This window comes from Rhinatrema bivittatum, chromosome 17 (genome assembly GCF_901001135.1).
Source record: "Rhinatrema bivittatum chromosome 17, aRhiBiv1.1, whole genome shotgun sequence".
Lineage (NCBI taxonomy): Eukaryota > Metazoa > Chordata > Amphibia > Gymnophiona > Rhinatrematidae > Rhinatrema > Rhinatrema bivittatum.
In genome coordinates, this window is record NC_042631.1 from 60755097 (window position 1) to 60781972 (window position 26876).

General features: G+C 47.6%; 1 protein-coding gene across 1 annotated transcript in view; it reads left to right on the top strand.

Annotated features, from left to right (window-relative positions):
• The window catches only part of LOC115079138 (sodium/hydrogen exchanger 10-like), a 947289-nt gene that overhangs the window by 777751 nt on the left and 142662 nt on the right, over positions 1-26876 (top strand). The window contains exon 11 of the mRNA XM_029582257.1: positions 3317-3505. Coding sequence (XP_029438117.1) covers positions 3317-3505 — 189 coding nt within the window. The remainder of the gene's footprint in view (positions 1-3316; positions 3506-26876) is intronic.

The window sequence follows — 26876 nt, forward strand, 5'->3', positions numbered from 1 at the left end:
ACCGTCTACCAGCTCCTCCCTCAATCACAGCTCTGCTCGACCGCGGCGTCCACGAGTGTCCCCAGGCCATCGGGGCCTTCCTCCTCGCAGTGCTCCTTGTACTGGGGCTCGGTGTCAGCTCCACTTCCTAGCTTGCGTGCGCGGAAATCAAGCGAACTTGAAGGGCCAAGCGCGTGAAACCCTCGGGCAGCGCCCAATTCTGACGTCACTTAAGCCCTGTATAAATGCAGGGCCCAGACACTAGCTCAGTGCCTTGGCAATTGGATCATACACTCCGATGTTCTCTAGTTTGCCTGTTCCAGTGTCTCCTGTTCCAGCGTCTCCTGAGTCTCCTGATCCAGCATCTCCTGTGTCTCCTGCTCCAGCATCTCCTGTTCCTTCATCTCTCCATTCCTGGTAGCACCCTTCAGACTGATCTCACAGAACTGACCTTTGCTTGCTCTTGACCTCATCTGACTGCTGCCTGGATCCGACCTCTGCCTGTTCACTGACTACTCCTGATTGCTGCCTGGAACCGACCTCTGCCTGTCCACTGACTACTCCTGATCACTGCCTGGAACTTGACCTCTGCCTGACCTGACTACTCCCGGATTGACTACAGGTACTGACCCCTGCTTCGGCTGACTTCTCTGGACTGATACTCTGGCCTTGATCCTTGCTATCCATTCGGACACTCTCTTCTGGCCTCCTGCGACCTCTGAACATTCTTGCTTGGACATCAACCATGCACCCATGTTCATGGTGGGCATTCCCCTGCACTTCCTCTCTAGGAGACCCTGCAAGGCCCACCTAAGACTAGGCGACCCAGGAACCAAGGACTCAATCTTGCTCTTGACCTCATCTGACTGCTGCCTGGATCCGACCTCTGGTGGGCTCAATAGTCCACCAGAGGTCGGATCCCGGGAACCCTGGTTTGCTATTGGCGAAGCTCTAGCTAGCCTCTGTCTCTTCCTGTGCTCTGGCTCCTGGTGGCAGGCACTCTCCAGGTCTGACCAGAGGGCCTGCACCAGGCTCCTGGCGGCAGGCACTCTCCAGGTCTGACCAGAGGGCCTGCACCAGGCCAAGGGTCTACCTCCAGCGCAACAGAATGTTGGCCTTTATTTCCTGATACGTGGCCCTCTCTTCCAGATTGATGGTTTAGAAAGCATCTTCATTACTCCCAGTTAGTAGATTACCCAGGTAGGTAATCCATCTATCTTCTAGCCAGCCTGTCAGTCACGCTGTGCGTTCAAAACATTTTGGGAAACAATCGGGGTCTTCACCTTGGGTCATCTTAAGTAGTACCAGTGACAAGCACTGCCTCTGCTATCTGGATTAGTACCACTTGCTGCTGCATAACCTGCAACTGCTGCTGGCCTATTTGATTTTGCACAGTGTTCTAAATTTGTTGCTGCCTTGCTGCAAGGAACTTAACCACATTCTCCATCATCCCTGCTTTTCCAACTGCCTCCAAATATGTTTTTCACCTGGGGAAGAAGAGGGGAAGAAAAACAAAAATCCTGCTGGTATGTCCAGCCCTTACTGACTACTTAAACCTTGACTGTACAGGCGGGGCTAGCCCCCTTGGCCTGTTGTAACTTATGCTGGGCAAGTGAAACAGGGAATGCCCAGGAAAAAAAAAAGATTCTGTAGGGTTTTTCTCTGCTGTTGTGGCTGTGGGCTTCTGTCTGTGTTTCTGCTTAGAACAGAAGATTCTATTGCTGTCACCATATATGATATCTTGGGCGATAGTGATTTGGGAAACAGGCAGAAGGAATAAGGACACAGACTCTGGTTATTTCCTTATGTGCAATTTTATTACAGTGAAAAGTAAAACAAAAAAATAATGCAGCTCACCTTGCAGTTCTGGTAGCACACAAACATCAAACTTAGCAGGTCTTCACATACATTGGGTTCCTTCCTGATCTCCAGGGGCCTTATTAACCCTTCTGGGCCCTGATTCCTTATAGTATGGTGATGGGAACCTCCCTTCACCCAGAATCCCTTGTGGGGCAGGGCCTTAAGGAGGACTGGGCCAAATAGCTGTGTCCAATCCCTTAAGGTATTTTGAGGGAGTTTCCTGTACACTCGTAACACACGGGCCGATACAGTACAGTGTTTTTGACACTCTAGCTTTACCCCTTATACAGTAAGGGGTAATAGCGCGTCGAAAATGTGCGGCCAACCCCCCCCCCCCCCCCCCCAAAACTAATAGCGCCCGCAACATGCAAATGCATGTTGATGGCCCTATTAGTTATTCCCGCGCGATCCAGAAAGCAAAATGTGCAGCGAAGCCGCACATTTTACTTTCATAAATTAACGCCTGCCCAAAGGCTGGTGTTAATTTCTGCCGGCACCGGGGAAGTGTACAGAAAAGCAGAAAAAACTGCTTTTCTGTACACCCTCCGACTTAATATCATAGCGATATTAAGTCAGAGGCCCCAAAATTTAAAAAAATTAAAAAAAAAAATTTAAATCGACCTGCGGCCCACGGGTCGGAAGACGGACGCTCAATTATGCCGGCATCCGTTTTCCGAACCCGTGGCTGTCAGCGGGTTTGAGAACTGATGATGGCAAAATTGAGTGTCGGCTGTCAAACCCACTGATAGCCGCCGCTCCTGTCAAAAAAGAGGTGCTAGGGATGCGCTAGTGTCCCTAGTGCCTCTTTTTACCATGGGCCCTCATTTGCATACTAAATCGCGTGCACAGGAGAGTGGGTTTTACTGTATCGCGGGTTTTACTGTATCGGCCTGAATGTGCTTCATAATTGCTTTTGATCTGTCCTCCAGAAACTTGACCAACATAAGACGTGCCATGCCGGGTCAGACCAAAATCTATTGAGTCCACCATCCTATTTCCAACAGTGGCTAATCCGGGTCACAAGTACCTGGCACATCCCCAATAATTATTTCTTGTATCTCATTCCTAGAGATAAGCACTGGCTTTCCCAAGTCTATCTGGTTGTTTATGGACTTTTCCTTTAGGAATGTGTCCAACTCTCTTTTGAACCCCACTATTGGATGTCTCTATACTTCTGGGAGAATGGACTTTTCTATTAGGAACTGCTGAGTTTTTCCAAATGATCAGGATTGTCCATTGTTGGAAGAAGGATGTTGGGCTTCGTGGACCATTGTGCTGGAACAGCATGGCAACTTTTATGTTCCTGTATTTTTACTAGCAAGTAAGAGTTTGGAAATGATACCAATAAATCCCAGGATTGTACTGTGAAGGGAAATCTGCTTGTGGTTTTATATTTTTTTGTTTTGCTTTTTTTTTTGTTTTGCTTAATTATGGATGTGATATAATGAAATTTAATAAATGATGTCTTTTTTTCCAGGCTTTAGCAATGAGGAAGGCTTACTTCATTGATCACTGGAACCAATTTGATCTTTTCATCCTAGTAGCTGGAATCATAGATATGATTATTCACCATTTGCTGTATTTGTTTAAGACTCCAGCACATATAATGAAAATTATCAGAATATTGCGTTTTTTACGTCTTTTTAGAACTCTTCATCTTGGCAAGGTAAAATGATGTATATTAGAATTGTTTCATTTTGGAACTGTAAAATTAAATAATACATTGTTATGGTTTGTTACAGAAATCATTTGAAGCTCACTTCCTACATTTTATTTATTGCAGTCATCACATGAAATCTTCAAAAAATCTTATTTTACAGAAATTAGACAAACATTAAAAAATTCCTAAAATCTGCATTTGTTGATCAAAGCTTATCATTGGAGTTAATTTGCCCATAGAAGTGAAGTTATAAGGAAGTTATGAAAGCATAGGGCACTGCCACTAGAAGTCTAGTACTATTTATTTATTTATTTATAAGCATTCAATATTCTGTCTTTTCCAAAAGGTAGACTCAAGATAGGTTACATAAAGTAATAAAACATTGAATAAATAGGTAATGGATACATTGAGGTATGAGGTAGATTGCAAGTAAATAGAGAAGTGGGTAGGAGTAAGGAAGTAAGAGCATTGAGTATAAATTGCATATATTTAGTGTTGCGATCCCCCCTGTTGCTGCGCTACAGGAGGTATCTTACCTTTCTTCCGGAGGCCGCCTCGAAGCCAGGGCCTCGCCTGTGCACCATCCTGGACTTGCTCCAGGGCCTGGGAGGCCTAGCTATTCCTGAGGCCTGCCTGTGGCTTGCATAGCTGTGTTTGGACTTCCTGGTTTCTGGCCGTGCCCTTTTCCTTAGGGGCTGGCCCGCAGCTCTCTACTCCAGTTATAGGGCCAGCAAGGGGCGGTCCTGGCAAACTCCTCCCAGGGAGTTGCCTACAACCTGCAGTATTTAAGGACTCTCAGTTCACTTGCAACTTGCCTTTGGATTGGGTTCTACAGTTGCCTGTAACCTTACCTGATCCAGGTCCTCCGTGGTCTGCCTTGTTTTGATGGCTCCTTGTCCTGTCTCTGTCTGGATGTCTGCCTTGATGTGCTACTTGATGTCTGCTCCTGATCCTGTTCTGGTTGTTCTGCCCTACGTCTTTGTCTGGCTCCTGAGCCTTCTGGCCTGTTGGGCCCTGGAGTGGCCAACAGGTGGGATTTGTCCCTGTGCTCTGGAGCTTCCCTGCCTGCCAGCCGTAGGGGCTTCGGTTGTCATTGCTCCCGGCATCGGAGTTCCTGCTCGCCTGGATCTTCTTCCCAGCACTCTCCTGTCCTCAGCGTGGTCCGCGACCAGCCTTCCAGGGCTGTGTAGGGCGCATCTGGGACGGGGTGGTCTGTGACTCAGTCCCGTGGGTGGGCTGAGTAGGGCGCCCTGATGGACAGTGCCCGTGTCTTCTTTCCAGCCCTCATCTATGATGTCTACACTAGCCTTTGTCTATGATGTCTGCACTAGCCCTTGTCTACGATGTCTGCACCAGCCTTAGTCCATGATGTCTTCAGTGTAAGGACTCTGTCTGCCCTCATCCTCTGTCCGGCCTGCCGCCCATTGCCGTACCCAGCGGCAGGTCCGAAAGGGCCGGGAACAGTCGGAGGACCGTTCATCAATCAACTTCCCAGTGTTGGTTGCCATGGGCGTGCAGGTCCGGCTGAGGGTCAGACTCTGCTCCTTATCCCCTGCTTCTGTTCCTGCCTGCCTCACCATGCCAGCACCGGCTCACCTCCCACGGTGTGGCTGGGGCTCCTCCCTAGCTCTCGCCGTGGCCCAAGGGCTCACACCACCTGCTCAAGAGATGGCCGTGCTCCTCGCGCCTACGATATGTACCCGAGGGTGCCCAGACCCTCGGCCCGTCAGCGGCGTGGCGGACACGCCCGTAACATTTAGTTAAAAAGTAAGATAAACACCAATTTGATAGATATAGCCTGGAAGTGAATGAGTCTTGTAGGATACTCAGAAACTTGATGGCAGCAAAAAACCATACGGCCTATCTAGTCTGCCCATTAACACCAACCACTCAGTTTTACAATTTTTACCAGTCACTCATAGATACTCTATATTTATCCCATGCTTTCTTGAATTCAGATACTGGTCTTGTCTCCACCACAGGAAGGCTGTTCCATAAGCCCACTATCCTCTCTATAAAGAAATATTTCCTAAGATTACACCTGAATATACCTCCTTTCACCCTCATCCCATGACCCCTTTTTTTAGAGCCTCCTTTCCATTGAAAGAAGTTCACCTCCTGTGCATGGAAACCTTGGAGGTATTTAATGTATAATCTTTTTATTGAAACAACATAAACATTTGGCATACAATTGACCCTTTTGCATACCAAACCAGATAATGTCCAAGTAAACAGTCATTTTTATATTATAATCCAGTTCACTGATATTTTTCTGTTATATAAATTAAAGATGAGTATTCCATACCTTCCCTCCCTCCCCACTCAAAAGCCTCCCTAAAGTCAAAAGTTGATATGATCAAATAGATTAAAAATCACTAAAGCAGAGCCTAAAATGCACACATCAAAGCAAAATAAGGATGATACATACAGTAAATATGTAATCACTGCCCTACTAGAACAATTGCAAGTATTGGTCCCACATTCCTGTTAATACTTTTTTCACATTTGGAGGATTGTACAGGTTTCAGATACTCCAACTGCATTAAAGAATGGAACAAGTTTCTCCAGGAGGAGGAATAGCATTGCACCAAGCCAGGAAAATGACCCAGGAAAAAGGCCTTCCTTACCAAAAGAGTATTACCCACTCCTACAATTTTAAAGGTTCTATAATAATCAGTTAGAAACTCTACAGGGCAAACTTCCTGTTGGATTACAGGAGAGCTAACACCTTCTACCTGGAGTCCACTTAACTTTGTGGATGATTTTTTTATCTCAGCAGGCCTGGGAGTTTGGTCATATAGGACACCATTTCTAATTGGATAGTAAAATACTATGCCCTGAGCAAGTTTGACCTTACAATAATGGATGAGGCATAGATATCTACAAGGCAGAAAAGAGAAATCAGGGTGATATATTATCAGATAGTTTCAAGGTAGTAAAACAGACAAACCAGTGGAACCTGCAGTCTCAAGATTATTTGATTCGGCTTCATCTGCCGAAGGAGATTTCCTCCCAACTGCAGTGGTAGCTGCGGGTGGAATATCTAAGTAAGGGAGTTTCCCTGAGCCCTCCAGACTGGCTAGTGCTGATGACGGATGTGAGTGTCCTTGGCTGGGGAGTTCACTGTCAGGAGCTGACAGCACAAAGCCACTTGAATGCAGAGGCATCTCTCTGGAACATCAATTGCCTGGAAGCCAGAGCAGTCTGGTTGGCATGTTTACAGTTTAGCAACAGACTGTAAGATCATTCAGTCCACATAATGTCCAGGTGACTCCAGGGAAAGTACAGCTGCGTACTGTTCCCTCCTTTTTAATGAAGGTGGTCACTGGGTTTCACTTGAATCAGTCCATCTCCCTGCCATCCTTAGGCAGAGAGTGAGATGTAGGCTGCCAAATGATTGTATCGTTTGATGTGACCCTTGGATGTCAGGAGGCATATTGTCAGATATCTCAAGCTTTCTGAACCCTTGCGGAAGTCGGACCATCTGTTTGCCCTTCACGGTGGTACTATACAGGGAGAACCAGCCTCTTGGGGTACAATAGCTCGCTGGATTAAGGAGGTAGTCATGGCTGCATATATGGATGCCGGGAGACTGTTACATAGTCAAGTTAGGGATCATTCCACTAGGGCTCAGGCAGTGTCATGGGCAGAAGTTAGACTGTTGTCTCCTATCAACATTTGCCGAGCTGTGACGTTGTCCTCCTTACACACCATTTCCAGAGGATGGAGCCTTTGCATGTGTGGTTTTGCCCTATGAGGGAGCAACTTGGGTACATCTCACTTGTTCTGGATTCATCTGACTGGGCACTAAGAAATGAGAAATTACTACATACCTGACAATTTCCTTTTCTTTAGGACAGTCAGATGAATCCAGCTTCCCTCCCTAGGCTGCCAAATGATTGTTTTCTAGGCCTTCTTTGTGGCTACAGGGCTTATGGGTAAGTGTTAGTCCATTCTCTAGACCAGCATTATTACATTCTTGTCTGAGCTCAATGTTGCCTGTTGGCTGAGTATTGAAATGGTTATCTGCTTTTAATTACATTTTTTGCTAGTCTGTCCATAGTTGCTTTTGAAGAGAATACTGCAGGCTGATGTCACTAAAGGGGGTTATATACTGTGACATCAGTTTGCTCCATCTTCATCTGCTGGTAGGGGAGCATAAACTCACTTATTCTGGATTCATCTGACTGTCCTAAAGAAAAGGAAATTATCAGGTAAGTAGTAATTTCTCATGAATTTTTAATTATTGGATGTTATTCTACTAGTCAGCTGTTTTAAAATATATGTTCTTTTTTAGTATGGTTTTAATATTATGATTTATATTTCTTAATTTTGGCATTTTGAGGCATGGTAGTATACTTGGTTCTCACAGGACAAGCAGGATGGTTGTCCTCACAAATGGGTGACATCGAGGATGGAGCCCACCACGGAAAACTTCTGTCAAAGTTTAGCAGAACTTTGACTGGCCCCTACTGGGCATGCCCAGGAAGGCACTGACCCTGAAGCCAGCAGGGGTCTCCCTTCAGTCTTCTTTTTTCCGCACAGCAGTTGCCACGCGGCGAAAGGAGCTCTTTACCACGTTCCTGACAGGAATTTGGTTCTTTCTTTCCGAAGAAAATTTGCCCCTCAGGGGTCTCCCTTCGACAAATTTTTTACAACTTCGCGGAAATCCGGTAAGTTTTTTGCCGATTTTCATCGACTTCCGTCGATTTTGGCCCTCGAGGCCTGTTGGCAATTACCGATCCCGCGGCTAAATTTTGGCCCAAGGCCATGGCGACGGGGTTCCGTCGATGTCCGGATTGCACCCGGACTATGTCAATCACAGACCCCCATAGGGTCTGTGTTTTGTGTTTAGGTAGCAAGCATGATGTCCTGACTTGCACCAAATGTGCCTTAATGACACCCAAAGGTCGCAAAGCCAGGATGGAGAAGATGGGGCTCCTCTTCCATGCTCGCACCCCAACGCCATCGATAGCATCGACGTCATCGGAACCGGCACCGTCGAAGTTGCACCATCACCGTCAACCCTCCGGTGACCGTCCACCATCGATGACTTCTCGGCCGTCGACTCCTGTCCCCTCCCCGGATGGGCGAGGAGATCGGAAAGACAAACATCGCCATCGACGGCACAAGTCTCGGCCCATCGAGGATCCAGAACCATCGACCTCCGTACAGGCCGAGCCACCGACTAAGAAGCCTCGGTCAGACCTGGCACCGTCCATGCCTCGTTCGCAGGCACCGAGGAAACCCTCACCCCCTCCGGGTGTGGGAGCCGTGATCCCACCGGTTACGGTGGTCCCTCCGGCTCAGCCTCAGCCTCCCTCTCCCGTCGAGCCGGGTATCGTTACCCCTGGTCTCCGGGCAGAACTGGACCGGCTGGTCCAGGAGACCATCGAGAAAGCGATGCAGAAGTTCCAACCTCCACCGGCACCGTCTCCGGCACCGATTCCGGCACCGACTCCGCCACCGAGGAGGGAACCAACCACTGAGCCTCTGGTGGAAGCTCTAGCACCGCTACTGCGCCGCATGGAGGCGCTTATGACGGCCCTTCCATCGGTGCTTCCAGTAGCACCGACAACACCACCGTCTCAGACAGGATTCTCATCGGCAGGAGAAACACCGTTCCTGATTCCCCCTTCCGGGGTGGTCCCATCGGTGCCTTCTCGTCTCTCTCCACCGATATATCCTTCGGCTCCATCGATTCCAAGGCCGGCACCGAGTCCATCGGCAGCACCGAAGCCCTCGATGCCATTCCCAGTTCCGCCTTCAGCACCGATGCCATCAAGATTTCGCTCGATGTCCTCGGGGGTTCCTCCTAATATCCCGGATCCTCAACCAGGACCTTCAGGGCTTCAAGCCCCACATGATCCCTACGATACCTGGGGTGATGATACATCTTCTGACACAGATTTACCTTCACCACCATCTCCTACAGAGAGTAGAAAACGTTCTCCTCCTGAGGATCTCTCCTTTATTAATTTTGTGAAGGAGATGTCGGAAATAGTACCCTTTCAGCTACAATCTGAAAACGATGACAGGCACCAGATGATGGAACTGCTCCAATTTCTGGATGCTCCTAAAATCATCGCTTCCATCCCTATTCACCAGGTGTTTCTGGATCTTTTAAAGAAAAACTGGGAATCTCCTTCATCTGTTTCACCAGTTAATAAGAAAGCTGACTCCACATATCATGTCCAGTCAGCACCAGGATTTCAGAAGCCTCAACTGGATCATCGCTCTGTTGTGGTTGAGTCCGCGCAAAAGAAGGCCAAGCGTCTAAAGCCACACTCTTCCACTCCACCTACCAAGGACAACAAATTCCTAGATAGTGTGGGACGAAAAGTGTATCATGGAGCTATGTTGATTTCACGCATAGCTTCTTATCAACTTTACATGACTCAATATAACAGAGCCATTCTCAAACAGATGCAAGACTACGCTGACACCTTGCCGGAACAATACCAACCACAGCTTCAAGCCCTTCTTCACAAAGGATTTGAGGCAGGGAAGCACGAAATTAGAACGGCCTATGACATCTTCGATGCTTCCACAAAAGTTTCAGCCACAGCCATCTCAGCCAGACGTTGGGCTTGGTTAAAGTCATCCAACCTTCGCCCAGAGGTCCAGGATCGTCTATCTGATTTACCCTGCTTAGGGGACAATTTGTTTGGAGAACAAATTCAGCAAATTGTAGCTGAATTAAAAGATCACCACGAGACGTTGAAACAACTCTCATCCACTCCATCTGACGTGTCCTCCAAACAACCATCTAAGAAGGACTCTAAAAAGTCGTTCTTTCGGCCACGTCGTTATTATCCTCCATCGGCTAAGCCTCGACCTGCACGGTCTTCCAACAGAGCTCAGCCACGCCAGCCTCGGAAGCAAAGACCTACTGTAGCCCCACCCCCTGGGCCTGCGGCGGGCCTTTGACTTCCCTGTAGAGAGCACATGCCAAACCCCTCTTCCAGACATCCCTGTGGGAGGTCGACTGTACCACTTTTTACACCACTGGATACAGATCACCTCAGATCAGTGGGTACTAGCAATTATCGCACAGGGTTACCACCTCAACTTCACTACTCTTCCGGCAGACTCCCCGCCTCTGCAAGCATGGAGTCTAACCAGCCATTTGACTCATTTACAACAAGAAGTATCCCTTCTTCTGCAATCAAATGCTATAGAACCCGTCCCTCCCTCTCAACAAGGGAAGGGATTCTACTCCAGGTACTTCCTAATACCAAAGAAATCAGGGGGGCTACGTCCCATTTTGGACCTTCGAGCCCTCAACAAGTACCTTCAAAAAGAAAAGTTCAAGATGGTAACCCTGGGCTCGCTTCTCCCTCTGCTGCAAAGGGGGGATTGGCTGTGCTCTCTCGACCTCAGACGCTTATACCCACATTGCGATAACACAATCCCATCGCAAGTATCTGCGTTTTCTGGTGGGCCGAAACCATTATCAATACCGGGTACTACCTTTCGGTCTGGCGTCTGCTCCACGAGTCTTTACCAAATGCCTCGTCGTGGTAGCAGCATTCCTCAGGAAGGAAGGTGTCCACGTCTACCCCTACCTGGACGATTGGCTAATCAGGGCCTCCACCCAACAGATTGCTCAATCCTCCCTAAAATTGACAATTCACACACTCCTTTCCTTAGGGTTTCTTGTCAATTACGAGAAATCTTACTTAGTCCCATCTCAAACCTTATCCTTCATTGGGGCAGACTTGGACACCTTACAGGCAAAGGCCTACCTTCCGCATCAAAGGGTCCAGACTCTCATGTCCCTAGCTCGCCAGCTCCAGTCTCAAAACACTGCCACGGCTCGCCAATTCCTCGTTCTCCTAGGACACATGGCATCCTCGGTTCAAGTCACTCCCATGACCCGACTAGCCATGAGAGTTACCCAATGGACTCTGCGACATCAATGGATTCAAGCTCTTCAGCCTCTGTCCTCCATTGTCACAGTTACACAAGCGCTACGCCTGTCTTTAACCTGGTGGACGACTCAAGTCAACCTTCTTCAGGGCTTACCTTTTCTTCCACCAGATCCCCAAGTAATCCTAACCACCGATGCTTCCCACATCGGTTGGGGGGCCCATGTGGACGATTTCCAAACTCAAGGACTCTGGTCTCGAGAGGAAGCCGAACACCAGATAAATTTCTTGGAACTGCGAGCAATCCGCTACGCGCTCAGAACTTTCCAAGCTCACCTATTGAATCAGATAATCTTGATCCAAACAGACAACCAGGTGGCCATGTGGTACATAAACAAGCAGGGAGGCACAGGCTCCTTCCTTCTGTGTCAGGAAGCTGCGCAGATTTGGGCGGAAGCCCTCTCCCACTCTATGTACCTCAGGGCCACCTACCTGCCGGGAGTGGACAATGTATTGGCAGACCAGCTGAGCCATGTCTTCCAACCACACGAGTGGTCACTCAATCCCTTGGTAGCGACCTCTCTATTTCACAAGTGGGGTTATCCCCACATAGACCTCTTTGCGTCCCCTGAGAACCACAAAGTGGACAATTACTGCTCTCTCATTCGGAGCCAACACTCTCGGCCCAGGGATGCCTTCTCCCTCAAGTGGGCAACCAGTCTGCTTTATGCATTCCCTCCACTTCCTCTTCTGTCGAGGACTCTCGTGAAGCTACGCCAGGACGGAGGAACCATGATCCTGATAGCACCTTACTGGTCACGCCAAGTATGGTTTCCCATACTCCAGGATCTCTCCATCCGCAGGCACATTCCCTTGGGAAAGGACCCGCATCTCCTCACTCAAAACGACGGATGCCTCCTCCATCCCAACCTCCAAGCCTTGTCCCTGACGGCATGGATGTTGAAAGGTTAGTCTTTCAGCCATTTAACCTTTCCGAATCGGTTTCTCGTGTCCTGATAGCTTCACGAAAGCCCTCCACCAGAAGGTCCTATTCGTATAAATGGAAAAGGTACACATCATGGTGCACTTCTCAGTCCCTTGATCCCCTTTCCTGTCCAATCTCGAAATTCTTGGACTATTTATGGCATCTATCGGAATCAGGTCTTAAAACCTCTTCCATAAGGATGCATGTCAGTGCGGTAGCCGCCTTCCATAAAGGTATCGAGGGTGTCCCCATTTCAGTACAACCCCTGGTAACACGCTTTCTTAAGGGCTTGCTCCATCTGAAGCCACCCTTACGTCCTCCGGCCCCATCTTGGGACCTTAATCTGGTTCATGGTCGCCTTATGAAACCACCTTTCGAACCTCTGCACTCCTGTGAATTAAAATATCTCACATGGAAAGTGTTATTCCTTTTGGCTATCACTTCAGCTCGCAGGGTTAGTGAAATACAGGCCCTAGTTACCTATCCGCCTTATACTAAACTCCTGCAGGACCGGGCGGTAGTCCGCACTCACCCTAAATTTTTGCCTAAGGTAGTTTCGGAGTTTCATATCAATCAATCCATCATACTACCTATCTTCTTTCCCAGGCCCCACTCCAACTCCGGGGAACAGACTCTGCATACCTTAGACTGTAAATGAGCTCTAGCTTTTTATCTAGACCGTACAGTTCCTCACAGGAAGAGCACTCAATTATTCGTCTCTTTCCATCCTAACAAGTTAGGACAACCTGTGGGTAAGCAGGCTCTCTCCTCCTGGTTGGCGGACTGCATTTCTTTTTGCTATCAGCAAGCAGGCATTCCTTTCCAAGACCGTGTCAAAGCACACTCTGTGAGGGCCATGGCGACTTCAGTAGCACACCTTCGATCGGTGCCGCTTCCTGACATCTGTAGAGCTGCAACCTGGAGTTCTCTCCATACCTTTGCAGCCCACTATTGTTTGGACAAAGCTGGAAGACAGGACTCCATCTTCGGCCAATCTGTCTTGCGTAACCTTTTTCCAACGTGATGTGCCAACACCCTTCCACCTGCCCGGTAGGGTGCGGATGCCCTTTCCCAAATTCCACCCCAGTTGTTGTGCCTGTTGCACGCCGTTGGGTGCATTTGGTGCAAGTCAGGACATCCTCAGCTCGGTACTCACCCATTTGTGAGGACAACCATCCTGCTTGTCCTGTGAGAAAGCAAATGTTGCTTACCTGATGTAACAGGTGTTCTCACAGGACAGCAGGATGTTAGTCCTCACGAAACCCGCCCGCCACCCCGCGGTGTTGGGCTCGTTTTATTTTTACTTTTTAGGCACTGCCTGTAGCTTTGAAAATCAGACTGAAGGGAGACCCCTGCTGGCTGCAGGGTCAGTGCCTTCCTGGGCATGCCCAGTAGGGGCCAGTCAAAGTTCTGCTAAACTTTGACAGAAGTTTTCCGTGGTGGGCTCCATCCTCGATGTCACCCATTTGTGAGGACTAACATCCTGCTGTCCTGTGAGAACACCTGTTACATCAGGTAAGCAACATTTGCTTTTTCCATTGTTGCACTATATACAGGGCCTGGCTTATGGTTTCCACTTGTTTTTGTCTGCAGGTTTATTTATGTTTTACAGCCTCTAATGTATTAGTTATGTCAGCCAGTGTTCTACGGGACCGATGCAATAAAGTGCATCCAGCCAAGTACACAGGTTTACCCTCAGTTGGATGCGTGTTTTGGATGCACTAGAGTAACATCCAAAGCAATAAGGGGATTGGTGTATCCAAACTGTGTGCCCAAACAAACGTAGCTAATAGCGCTCATCACATGCAAATTCCATGTAGATGAAGCTATTAGCTATTACTCCCTGATGCAGTAAATCCCTGGGCACTCAAAGCACACTTTTTAACCCAGCAAATTTAACGCCACCCTGGAGCAGGTGTTGTCATTCACAAGTCATGGGCTTATGAAAAAAATAAAAAAATACTGTTAATACTGTTTAATACTAAAAAATTAATGACATGGATTGATTAAAAAAAAAACAAACAAAAAAAAAATTCTGGATGCACATATACTCAGGACAATTTTGACCCTTGCTATTGGGTGTGCATATTGTGTGTCCAGAATTTTTTTTCAAGATTTGAAACATTTCATTAATTCTTTAGTTGATAATGATGGTTTGAATTAAGCACCCATAGCAATATGTGCACAACCACATCTCTGTTGCAACCGTCCCTTCCTGACGGCTTCACTCCGCCTACCCTTTCTTTCCTTGCACCTCCTCTTGCTGTTGATGGAAGCCTGGCTGCCGCAGCGTCTGCCTGCCGTCCTCTCCAGCGTCCCCGGACTGGCATAGGCGCTGCCTCCCGTCATGCTCCGCCTGTACCTTAGTGTGCACATGCCGCACGGCCCTCACTCTTATTTCCTACTTGGCACGAACCTCAGGGGCGTCCCCCTGTGATGACATCATGCTGCCCGGATATTTAAAGCCTACATTGTTTGCTAGCCTTTGAGTTAGCAAGGGGATTCCTTACGGATGGGATTCGCTCTCCATACCCAGCTACTCTGCCTCCAATTCCATTGAACTCTTAACGCTAACAGAGTACCCGCTTCTCGGGGGCTTCACTTGCTTTTCAGGTCGCTATCAGGAACCAGTATTCGCTCCTTGAGGAACCATGTTCCCTGACTCGCTGCCTGCTCCTACCTTCTCTTCTGCCTGGAAGGATTCACTATACAACACTAGTGAGTACTACCATCTTCACCTCAGAGCTGTTCCTTGGAACCAGGTACTCGCTTCTCGAGGCCCTGCCTCCGTTCCACCCCTGTGCCATCTCCTACGTGGAACCGCTGTGTGAGTACAATACCTTCCTGCCTTTTAGCTTTCAGGAATCAGGTACTCGCTTCTCGAGGGCCTGCTCTCCCTATCCTGGGGTTCTTCATACTGGGGCTTGTGCATATTCCACTGTACTCATTGGGGTATATTTTCAAAAAGTGCGATTTGGCATACTTTTGTTGGCGCATCAGGCGCAAACAAAAGTACGCTGGATTTTAGTAGATACGCGCGTATCCGCTAAAATCCTGGATCGGCGCGCACAAGGCTACCGATTCCGTATATCCAGCGCGCGCCGAGCCACGCAGCCTACCTCCGTTCCCTCCGAGGCCGCTCCGAAATCGGAGCGGCCTCGGAGGGAACTTTCTTTTGCCCTCCCCTCACCTTCCCCTCCCTTCCCCTACCTAACCCACCCCCCCGGCCCTGTCTAAACCCCCCCCTTTACCTTTGTCGGGGGATTTACGCCTCCCGGAGGGAGACGTAAATCCCTGCGTGCCAGCGGGCCGCTAGCGCGCCGGGACGCGACCTGGGGGTGGGTCCGGAGGGCGCGGCCATGCCCCCGGACCCGCCCCTGAAACGCTACGTCCCGCCCCGAAAACGCCGCGCGGATCGGGCCTGCCCCCGACACGCCCTCCTCGGGAAAACCCCGGGACTTACGCGAGTCCCGGGGCTCTGCGCGCGCCGGTATGCCTATGTAAAATAGGCGCACCGGCGCGCAGGGCCCTGCTCGCGTAAATCTGGGCGGATTTACGCGAGCAGGGCTCTTAAAATCCGCCCCATTATTCTCAGTTCTTTCCACTACAGCACTGCTACTGGAGGAGTCGCTGTTCCAGTGCCTGAGGGATACTAGCCCAGCCGGGCTACTTCAACTACTCACCACTGCCACCTCTGGTGGCTTCACCACATTGCTTAATAAAAGATCAGTCTCTGTATTTGTGTGTCCTAAGCTGAGCCTGACCTGTGGCCCCTCACGGGACTGCCCCCGTGGGCATGGTCAGCTGCCACAGTGTCCAAGGGTCCACTCAAACCTCACTAATTATAACATTGCTAACTTCATGGATCTGGCACAGCTCAATGCCTTGCAGGCCATCCCTGGCCTGGCTCTGCGCATTGCTAAATAACAAGACACCTTAGAGAAACTCACTTCAGTGTTTCAGCAGCTACAAGCATAGAAGACGCAAGGCGCTACTTCCAGTAATGAAGGTCAGTTACCTGAAGTAACTATAAAGACTATGGTATCTCTGGCTGCTCCAGTTCGTTTCTCTGGAGAGATTCAAAGAACCAGAGGTTTCCTAAACCAATGCTGCATGCATTTCGCTTTGCAGCCTGCACACTTTCCGACAGCCTACACCAAGATTACTTATATTCTATCTTATCTTGATGGAAGGGCCTTGTCTTGGGCTTCAACACTGTGGGAACGTAAGCATCCAATCCTGCAGGATATTGATGGATTTATAGAATTATTTAAATCCGTTTTTGACGATCCTGCTTGAGTGACTGTTGCAGGTTCTGACTTGGTGGACCTGAAGCAAGGCAACAGACCACTGGCTGATTTTGTAATAGAGTTCAAGACACTTGCTACAGAATTATGCTGGGAACCTAGATACCTGAAAACTCTCTTCTTCTGAGGTTTGAATACCCACTTGAAGGACGAGCTTGCTGCTTGTGAGACACCTGACTCGCTGGATGAACTAGTGGGTTTGGCTACTTGAATTCACCACAGACTTCGTGATAAGGTGAAAGAACTCAAGCCTACTAAAGGACCGATTCAGAATGAGACTCAAGCTAAACCTGTACTTCGGATGGTTCCAGCTGTACCTGTTGCCAGTGGAGAAGACCCAATGCAACTTGGTTGCAGTCATTTGACTTCAAAAGAGAGAAGTCTTCAGAAGAGACATGGCTTATGTATGTACTGTGGACAAGCTGATCACAATGTCCCAACATGCCCTATTCGTCTGGAAAACAGACGGGCCTAAGTCCTGCAGGAGGACTGTTCTTAGGCCTTACCTTGCCTTCTCCTCCACTCTCTCTACCAGTCTCCCTGACTTGCAGACCATCTACAATCCAAACTCTTGCCCTTGTGGATTCAGGGGCAGGAGGCAACTTTATACTTCGACGCTTAGTGGAACACTTGAGGATTCCCCTCGTTACCTTAGAAGCTCCACTAGTCTTGTCATCTATCCATGGAGAGCCCTTGCCCGGTAATGTGACTTTTCACACCGAACCTGTGACTCTTCGCACCGGAGCCCTCCATACAGAGACAATTCCCTTGTTTGTGTTAGAGAAGGCCATGCATCCTATCGTCCTGGGGTTAACCTGGTTTCAGTTGCATCAGCCTCAATTTGACCGGTCTTCCTTGGAAGTCTCCCGCTGGGGCCCAGGTTGTCATGGCAGTTGCCTCAAGGAAGTTTCTCCTGTTCTCTGCATGCCTACAACTCCAGTGATGGCAGGACTGCCGCCTCAATACGCATCATTCAGTGATGTGTTTTCCAAAGAAGCTGCTGACATTCTCTCTCCACACAGATCTTATGACTGTGCCATTCGGCTGAAACCAAACACTGAACCTCCTAAAGGACGTGTCTATCCACTGTCTGCAATAGAGAATAAGGCTATGTCTGAGTACATCGAGGAGAATTTACAGGGAGGTTTCATTAGACCTTCAAAGTCGCCAGCCGGCGCAGGATTCTTTTTTGTGGGGAAGAAGGACGGAACCTTACGTCCTTGTATCAGCTATCGAGGTCTGAACGAGATCACGATTAAAGACCGTTACCCCCGCCTTTAATCTCAGAGCTGTTTGACCAGCTTCAGGGGGACAAGATATTTTCGAAACTTGACCTGAAGGGGGCCTACAACTTAGTCCGGATTTGCAGTGATGACGAGTGGAAAACGGCTTTCAACACTCGAGACGATCATTTTGAGTACTTAGTAATGCCCTTCAGCCTGTGCAACGCACCCGTTGTGTTCCAGAACATGATAAATGACATTCTGCGGGATTTTTTGTACAAGAGTGTCGTAGTGTACCTAGATGACATCCTGATATTTTCTCAGAATCTGTCTATTCATCTAGAAGATGTCAACAAGTTCTACTAAGATTTCGAGAACACCGACTCTACGCCAAGCTATCAAGTGTGAATTCCATAAAGACTCCGTGCCTTTTCTTGGCTATATTGTGTCTAAAGATGGCTTCCAGATGGATCCCCCCAAATTAGAAAGTATCAAAAATTGGTCCCAACCTACCAGCCTGAAGGCCCTGAGATGATTTTTGGGGTTCACCAATTACTATAGAAGCTTTATAAATAACTATTCCTCTTTAATGGTGCCCTTGACTGCTATGACCCGTTGCTACAAAAACCATCAAGCCGGCCCATCCAAATAAAAAACCCTGGTTCTCACCTGAACTCAAGAATCACAAAACCCTCCTTAGAACCGCAGAAAGGCACTGGCACAAACACCCCTCCCCAGCAACCAAAACTGCTTACTATCAACTCATGCAAGAATACAGAAAAACCATCCTCCTTACTAAATGAGAATACTATGCTAGAAAGATACATGGTTTCCAATACAATCCCAAGGCCCTTTTTACTATGATCACCGGCCTCACCAGCTCCTCCCCAATGCAACCTCAAACACCCACTTCAAAGAATCGCTGCAACGAATTAGCACACTTCTTTAAAAATAAAGTCTCCTCCCTCACTGCACAATTTTCTCTTAACACCAATAAGGTGATTCTTCCCACCTTCAACTTCTCGGCTACCCTGTCAACTTTTGACTCATCCTCCTCCCTGGAAATAGAAAACATCTTAAAGATGAGACCCTCCTCCCATCCCTCCTCCCATCCCTTCCAAACTTCTTCTATATATTCCCAAAGCAATTGCCAAACCTCTATCTAACATTTGCAACTGCTCCTTGGAACAAGGCACGGTCCCCAATATACTCAAACAAGCAGTGGTTAAACCCATCCTCAAAAAACCTAATCTCGATCTCTCCACCCTTTCCAATTTCAGACCTGTCTCCAATCTCCCCCTCTTAGCTAAAATCCTGGAAAAACTAGTCAACTCTCGCCTATCCGACTACCTCGAACAACACAACATTCTTCCCTCAACGCAATGTGGTTTCCGGAAGCATCTGAGTACTGAAACCTTACTACAATCCCTAACTGACACCATAATCAAAGGAATGGATACTGGTTATTCATATCTTCTTGCTATATTGGACATCTCTGCGGCGTTCGACACTGTCAACCACACTATCCTTATCAATATCCTCAGCAGTATTGGGATCTCTGGAACCGCACTCTCCTGGATTAAATCTTACCTACAAAATTGTCACTTCATAGTCCTTACTGATAACAATGAGTCCGACCCTATTAGTCTTGATCAGGGTGTTCCCCAGGGCTCCTCACTCTCCTCTACCCTCTTCAACATTTACATGCTTCCCCTCACCACCTTCCTCACCAACCTTGGTATCAAACACTTTATCTACGCAGATGATGTGCAAATTCTTTTCCCCTTTTCTGACTCCCTCCAAACCGCTCTCCAAAACTGGGAATCCTGCCTTACCGCCATCAACCAACATCTCACAGACATGCACCTTGCCCTCAACCCTCAAAAAACTGAACTCCTCATTATGTCCACCAAACATCCATCACCCTCTATCCCCCTCTCTTACTCATTCACTACCTTCCCCTCGCACACCCGCAACCTGGGTGTTCTTATTGACAATCAGCTCACCCTCAAACCCTTTATTAAATCTATCTTAAGAGACTGCTATTTCAAGCTACAAACAATTAAAAAACTCAGACCTTTACTACATTTCTCCGATTTTCGCACAGTACTTCAGTCTATTATTTTCTCCAAAATAGACTACTGTAATGCTCTCCTCCTTGGCCTCCCCTCCACGTACACCAAACCTTTGCAACTCCTACAGAACGCCGCAGCATGTATTCTTTCAAACTCTAAAAAAAGAGACCACATTACACCAACTCTTATTGAACTTCATTGGCTACCAATATAATTACGAATCCTTTTCAAAGCACTCTCCCTCATCCATGAAAGCATTATAAATAAAAAACCTCCACTGGATCAGCCCTCCCCTCCTTCCTCGCACCTCCACAAGACCCACTCGTCCCGCCCTCCAAGGAACACTCCGCACTTCCTCAATCAAATCCACCAAACTTATCTCCACAATGAACAGAGCTTTTTCCCTAGCTGGCCCTACCCTTTGGAACTCCCTCCATCCAGATTTACGCACAGAGACATCCACACCTAAATTTAAAAAAAACCTAAAAACATGGCTGTTCCTACAGGCCTACCCCTCTAACTCTTCCCACGCTGTGACGAATACCTGAATGTTGTGTAATATAGTCACTGAATATTTTTGTAATATTCCCTGTCTTTCCCCTCCTGATCTTTCACTCTTCAAATCATGTACCCTCTCTGATTAACTTTGTATTATTTACCATTTCATTATTGCTGTCTAACTCCTCCCACCCTTTGATGAATCCCTGAAACTCGTGCAACTTATTCACAGAATTATGTTTGCATTATTTACTGTTAATTCCCCTTGATCTAATTTCTCCTGAATTTTATGTAAACAACATGCTTTCTCAAATCTTAATCTTTATTTTTCACTATGCCACTGATTCTGTAACTTTGCTATGCCTTACCTTATTTATCAATAGTTTCTGTTCCTTGTCTCATATAGTTATTAGAGATGTGAATCGTGTCCTCGATCGTCTTAACGATCTATTTCGGCTGGGAGGGGGAGGGAATAGTATTGTTGCCGTTTGGGTGTGTAAACTATCGTGAAAATCGTTAAAATCGTGAGCCGACACACTAAAACCCCCTAAAACCCACCCCCGACCCTTTAAATTAAATCCCCCACCCTCCCGAACCCCCCCCCCAAATGCTTTAAATTACCTGGGGATCCAGCGGTGGTCCAGAACGGCGGCGGTCCGGAACAGCCCCCTCAATTGAATCCTGTTGTCTTCAGCCGGCGCCATTTTTCAAAATGGCCACCGCAAAATGGCGGCGGCCATAGACAAAAACGATTCGACGCAGGAGGTCATTCCGGACCCCCGCTGGACTTTTGGCAAGTCTTGAGGGGGTCAGGAGGCCCCCCCAAGCTGGCCAAAAGTTTCTGGGAGTCCAGCGGGGTTCAGGAAGCGATTTCTTGCCGCGAATCGTTTTCGTACGGAAAATGGCGCCGGCAGGAGATCGACTGCAGGAGGTCGTTCAGCGGGGGTTCCAGACCGCCGCTGAACGACCTCCTGCAGTCGATCTAGAATTCACCACAGAGCTGGTTCTGAGCCAGACTGGAGATTCCAAGTCCTTACGTCCCTGCTCTTTCTTCTCTCGACGTTTCTCTCCGGCAGAGAAGAATTATGGGATCAGTGACAAAGAGCTCCTGGCTATTAAGTTGGCATTCAAGGAATGGTGGCCTTGCTCGAAGGCACTCAACATCAAATTACCGTGTTTACGGACCGTAAGAATCTAGAGTATCTCTGCCATGTGCAACGTCTTAACCATAGACAAGCTAGATGGTCCTTATTTTTCAACCGCTTTGACTTTCTGCTAAAATATCGCCCCGGAGACAAGAATACCAGAACTGATGCCCTATCATGCTCCTTTCTCTCGGATGGTATTCCGGAAGAGCCGTAGCACATAATCGATCCGAAGAATGTCGTCTTAGTGGCTACTCATTCTGTGCCTGCTGGTAAGACCATCGTGTCAAAGCATCTCAGAAAGAAAGTGCTCTATTGGGCGCACGATTCCAAGCTGGTTGGCCATTCTGGTCAACGCAATACCCTGCTGAAGCTACAGAAGTATTATTGGTGGCCAACTATCAAGGAAGATACACTCTCCTATGTGACAACTTGTGCCAACTGTGCCAAGCACAAACCTACTTCTGGCCAACCGTGGGGATTGCTGCAACTGCTTCCAGCTCCGGAACAGCCCTGGACGCATATCGCTATTGATTTTGTAGTTGATCTACCCCTTTCTGGAGGTAGACACATCTGAGTCACAGTCGACTGCTGCAGCAAGATGGCCCACTTCGAGGCACTGCCTGGCTTACCCTCAGCCTCATTCGACATCTCTCTAGATTATACATCAGCCTATCATCCTCAATCTAATGGCCAAACAGAACAGATGAATAGTACCCTGAAACAGTTCATTTGGGCCTATGTGAGTTACTGTCAGAATAACTGGGCCAAACCAGTTACCACGGGCTGAATTCGCCATTAATTCTCATCCAGCAACATCAACTGGATCAACACCATTTGAAGTGGTATATGGAGGTTTACCATCACCGCTACTTCCACTGAAGCTCTCAGTGAAGTCCCCAGCAGCTCAATCCACTGCTGAAGAAATCCATCAATTATGGACTCAGACGAAAGCAATGCTACTCAAAGCGAGTGATCCAGCCAAAAGGTTTTATGATGCTCATCATTCCAAAGCGCCTGTCTTTCAACCTAGTGACAAAGTCTGGCTATCCACTAAGCATCTTAGACTGAAGTTACCCTCCTCTCAATTTGATCCTCACTACGTTGGACCATTTCCAATCCTCTGACATCTTGGCCATGTTACCTACAGTCTGAAGTTACCACTTGGATTGAACATTCATAATGCTTTCCATGTTTTACCTCTTGTTCATCTTTCCTCTGAAAATGGTAAAAATGGTGGAGAATTTCCTGTACAGGCATGATGGTTTTACCATTTAAAGAGGAAAGGAAAGATGATCTAGAACTAGAACCTTTCCTTCCTTGTACCTCCTCTTGCTGTTGATGGATGCCTGGCTGCCGTGGCATCTGCCTGCTGTCCTCTCCGGCATCCCCGGACCAGCTTGGGCACTGCCTCCCACCATGCTCTGTCTGTACCTTAGGGTGCACACGCCACGCGGCCCTCACTCTTATTTCCTACTTGGCGCAAACCTCAGGGGCATCCCCCTGTGATGACATCACACTGCCCGGATATTTAAAGCCTACATTGTTTGCTAGCCTTTGAGTTAGCAAGGGGATTCCTTAAGGATGGGATTCGCTCTCCATACCCAGCTACTCTGCCTCCAATTCCATTGGACTCTTAACACTAATGGGGTACCCGCTCCTCGGGGGCCTCACTTGCTTTTCAGGTCACTATCAGGAACCGGTACTTGCTCCTCGAGGGCCCATGTTCCCTGACTCACTGCCTGCTCCTACCTTCTCTTCTGCCTGGAAAGATTCGCTATCTACAACACCAATGAGTACTACCATCTTCACCTCAGAGCTGTTTCCTGAAACCAGGTACAAGCTCCTCGAGGGCTTGTCTCTGTTCCAGCCCTGTGCCATCTCCTACATTGAACCGCTGTGTGAGTACAATACCTTCAAGCCTCTCAGCTCTCAGGGATCAGGTACTTGCTCCTTGAGGGCCTGCTCTCCCTATCCTGGGGTTCTCCATACTGGGGCTTGTGCATATTCCACTGTACTCATTATTCTCAGTTCTTTCCACTACAGCACTGCTACCGGAGGAGTCGCTGTTCCAGTGCCTGAGGGATACTAGCCCAGCCAGGCTACATTGTCTAATAAAAGATCAATCTCTGTGTTTGTGTGTCCTAAGCTGAGCCTGACCTGTGGCCCCTCACGGGACTGCCCCCCGTGGGCGTGGTCAGCTGCCACAGTGTCCAAGGGTCCACTCAAATCTCACTAATTATAACAGTCTCCTGGGCACTAGGGACACAAAATTTCTCCCTATCGTGACCTTTTTAAACATGCCAGGTCATTTCAATATAGCATTGAGCACCCAAGAGGTGGCTGTGTGGGTGTTAAAAAATGGGTGCCCAGTTTGGACGGGCGCTTTTACGTGTCTCTTATTGCATCAGATAGTGTGTGTGTGTGACAGAGGTGAGGTATTCTGCTAATGTTTAGTTTCTGTGTAAGAATATCTAGCAGCCTGGCTTGTCTTGTTTTTCTAATAGGAGGAGTATTAGTGTTTTATGGCTGTGTAGAAAATTTGCAGTGTTGCCTTTTTATAGGTAGGGTTGTTACCATTTGAGTGCTGGCATTTAATTCTGTTTTGGTATGGGAGGTTTACTATATCATAATTGTAATTCACTTTATTCATGGTTTTCTGAGGACCAAACCCATACCCAACATGTGTAACAGTTTTCCTAAAATCATATGGGTAAGATCCTTCATTTTCAATTTAAACTGATTTTCACCCATAAGTTCCCAGGTTTTTCCAAAAGTGACAATTGGTTTAAATCAATTTTCAACCTAATTTTAGGCAGATTAAAGAGCAGTTCCAGAGCTGCAGATGCATCGTCTCAAGGTCTTTAACAACTGCTGGAAGCCAGTGCAGACCAAAACACCTGCAGTGTTTCAAGTTTCACCCCCCCACCAGGTGTAAGCACTTGTTTCAAGTCCCACCTCCCCCTCCCACCAAGCATCCAAAGTGCCTGCTGGTTGGTACCATCATTGCAGAATTTGAAGTGGGCCACATCCATAAGAAACACTTCCTGGCAGCTTCTCTAACCCCACAAAAAAGAAGCTGCAGAGTATGGGAGTTTCAGCAAGTATGCTGCCAAAGGAGAGAGAAGAAGCCTGGAACCACCACTAATAAGAATGAATACTACTGCAATAGGTGGGAAAGAGGGAGCTTCTCAGAGGTGTGGGGTTAAAAGAGACATGCTAGGCAGGGGATAGGGGTACAAATAAGGATGCTGTTGAGTGGGTTAGTGGAAGAATCTGCTTAATATTCTTTTATTGCTCTGGCTTCTATCCACCAAGTTAAACTCCAATATTTACCCAGAAAAATAATGTTACATGTTTGCACTGATTTTCTCCTGTTTTGTTATTGTCAAAATAAACCCTGATAAATTCCTGGGAAAATTTAAAAAAATAAAATTGAAAATGATGGTCCCTATATATGGGTTCCTTTTCCAAGTTTTTCTGGTTGGCAGTGGCACTGCAGAAATCAGGAAAATGTCCCATATTGCCTTTAAAAATGCTGATTTCAGAATAAAACTGGTCAACAGGTCCCAAATTTGTCTCCAGGAGCAAACTCTGCAGCATGCCTTTACCAAGAAAATCTGACATGAAACCACATCTTCCTCTTTTATGTGATGTATTGCAAAAAGTACATCTCTTAACAGTGAAATCTAAAAATTCAGTTTACTCTTCCCAATCCTATACAGGCAGCTCGTTATATATTTTTCATTTTTCATTACACATATACACTAGGGGTGTGCATTCGTTTTCGACGTATTGGCAATCTGCAATGTATATGTCCCTATTCATTGTATTCGTGGGGAAGTGAAACCTATCACGACTCCCCACGAATATAACATATCATCCGTTCCATACGTTTGGCGCTGCGCACTTTTCTTTGCCGCCATTTGCAATCAGAGAACGCCATTTGGGTGCATCCATAGCCAAAAAACAGCCCTTTCCTGTGAGTCATCAGTGACCTCACAGCCCTGTCAGAGTGGGTCGGACAGGTTGGTACGGATATCAGAATGCAACGTATCAGCGATATGATTTTTTGAAATGTACTGAATGTAGCCAATTGAGCTGTCACTCAGTACTTGGTGACGCTTTCCCTGATGACCCAGCACTATATATATACTTAAGCATGCAGTGTGCCATGCATATTCTTTGCAGGGGTGACCTGGGGAGGATGAGAAGTGGTCTGTCTCTGCGGAACGTGGATGCACTCAGAGCTAGTCTGAGTTCTCACATCTGTATTCAATTGCTAGCTAGGCTAGTTACTTAAGAGAAAAAGATATTAGTTCTTTAGTTGGCTGCAGTGCCAGCTAGCCCTGTTTTTTTTTTTAAGCAGTTTTTTTAAGTTGTTCTGAGACGGTCTCTCTGTGCCAAGGAGAGAAGCTGCTACCAGTGCCATTTTGTTTAATTCACCCTCTGGGCTAGGCTGCAAGCACCATTTGGGTGTTGTGGGCAGAAGAGATATATTCAATTTTTAGCTTGTTTGCTAGAACTTCCATTGAAAAATATATTTCATCGCACACTGGGTAGTTTAGTAGACTCAAGTATATTATTAGGACAGTCTGTGCAGTGAAATCCCCAATCTGCCTCTTTTGTAGTTGCAAGCTCTGTGTGTGCACACACATTACATTAATGCATATCAAGGCACTATGCCGGTGGGCACTGGCTAGTTTAGCAGACTCAACAATATTACTGGGACAGTCTGTGCAGTGAAATCCCCAGTCTGCCCCATTTGTATTTACAAGGCACTGTGCCTGTGGGCACTGGCTAGTTTAGCATACTCAAGTATATTACTGGGACAGTCTGTGCAGTGAAATCCCCAGTCTGCCCCATTTGTGTTTACAAGCTCTGTGTGTGCATATCAAGGCACTGTGCCTGTGGGCACTGGCTAGTTTAGCAGTCTCAAGTATATTATTGGGACAGTCTGTGCAGTGAAATCCCCAGTCTGCCTCTTTTGTAGTTACAAGCTCTGTGTGTGCACACACATTACATTAGTGCATATCAAGGCACTGTGCCAGTGGGCACTGGCTAATTTAGCAGACTCAAGTATATTATTGGGACAGTCTGGGGCGGATTTTCATACTCCGCGAATAGGCCTACTTTTGTTTGCGCTCCAGGCGCAAACAAAAGTACGCTGGATTTTAGTAGATACGCACGGAGCCGCGCATATCTGCTAAAAACCTGGATCGGCGCGCGCAAGGCTATCGATTTTGTATAGCCGGCGCGCGCCGAGCCGTGCA